Source organism: Stegastes partitus, unplaced genomic scaffold (genome assembly GCF_000690725.1).
Source record: "Stegastes partitus isolate 25-593 unplaced genomic scaffold, Stegastes_partitus-1.0.2 Scaffold27, whole genome shotgun sequence".
In the NCBI taxonomy this organism is placed as follows: Eukaryota; Metazoa; Chordata; class Actinopteri; family Pomacentridae; genus Stegastes; species Stegastes partitus.
The window spans coordinates 39,341-40,332 of record NW_007577758.1 but is presented as its reverse complement, the minus strand read 5'-3'; the positions used below and the strand labels follow the sequence as shown (position 1 = coordinate 40,332).

General features: G+C 47.2%; 1 protein-coding gene across 1 annotated transcript in view; it reads left to right on the top strand.

Moving 5' to 3' along the window:
• The window catches only part of LOC103369141 (1-phosphatidylinositol 4,5-bisphosphate phosphodiesterase beta-1), a 41,985-nt gene that overhangs the window by 23,449 nt on the left and 17,544 nt on the right, over nucleotides 1-992 (top strand). Inside the window, exon 16 of the mRNA XM_008297785.1 lies at nucleotides 712-808. Coding sequence (XP_008296007.1) covers nucleotides 712-808 — 97 coding nt within the window. The remainder of the gene's footprint in view (nucleotides 1-711; nucleotides 809-992) is intronic.

The following is a 992-nucleotide window of genomic DNA, read 5'->3' as shown; positions in this document are numbered from 1 at the left end:
CTGATAACGTTTCTCCTGCACAGACCTTCCTCTCCGCCGAGCCTCTAATCTGCCTCCTACATCATCCACTCACGGCTCAGCGGCAGATCTCGCATTATGCAGCAGCAGCTAATGCAGCCTCGAGCTGAAGATGTGGGCTGAAGGTCTCGTAAACTCGCTTCTCTCCAACTTTCTTCAGCTCGATCTGACGCTGACGGAGTGAAACCACCTGAGGCGGATTTTATTCAGTTCCCTCTGGAGACACAAAACACTGAACACGAGCTTCTTTTTTTTTTTTTTCTCACGTATAAAATATATTTCTTCCCGAAACCTGTAAACACTCTTTGATGTGCGCTTGATGGCAGAGTTTAAGCTCCACATCGAGCTGAATGTGGGGAAAATAGAAGATAATGTGATATCAAAGAGACCAGATAGGAAACAGAGCGACAGAGTTTATCATAAAGAGGACAATAAAAGGTGAAGGAAACCCAATGACTGAGTGTTTGAAGTCGGCCTGGTGGGGCTGAGTTTGTCGTCTGCTCGTCTGGTTTGGTTTGCTGTCGGATGCTGCCGCTATTTGTCTCGTGTCTCTGTCGCAGCAGTTGTGTTTAAATGGCAGCCGCTGTTTTCTCCAAACTTGTGCCCAGAACATTTTATTGGAAGCGACCGTCGGAACCAAACACTCTAATTCCAACGTGTGAAACTTCACACTTGTGCTGTCGCTGGTTTCAGGGCTCGGCCGAGCGGGAGGCGGTGGCCACGGAGGAAATGTCAACTCTGGTGAACTACGTCCAGCCCACCAAGTTCAACTCCTTCGAAGCCTCCAAGAGTAAGAAGTCAGAACTGTTGGGTTCTGATCCTGTCTGGCTTTGTGTGATGGTTTCTGTTTTCTCACTCCGCTCAGTTACATTTTCATAAAATCGTCATTTCACACCTTGAAGGCGACTCTTAATGAAAATCTGCAGCTTCTCTGTTTGTCATTGAGCTCGTCGTTATTTCTTGAGATGACAAGA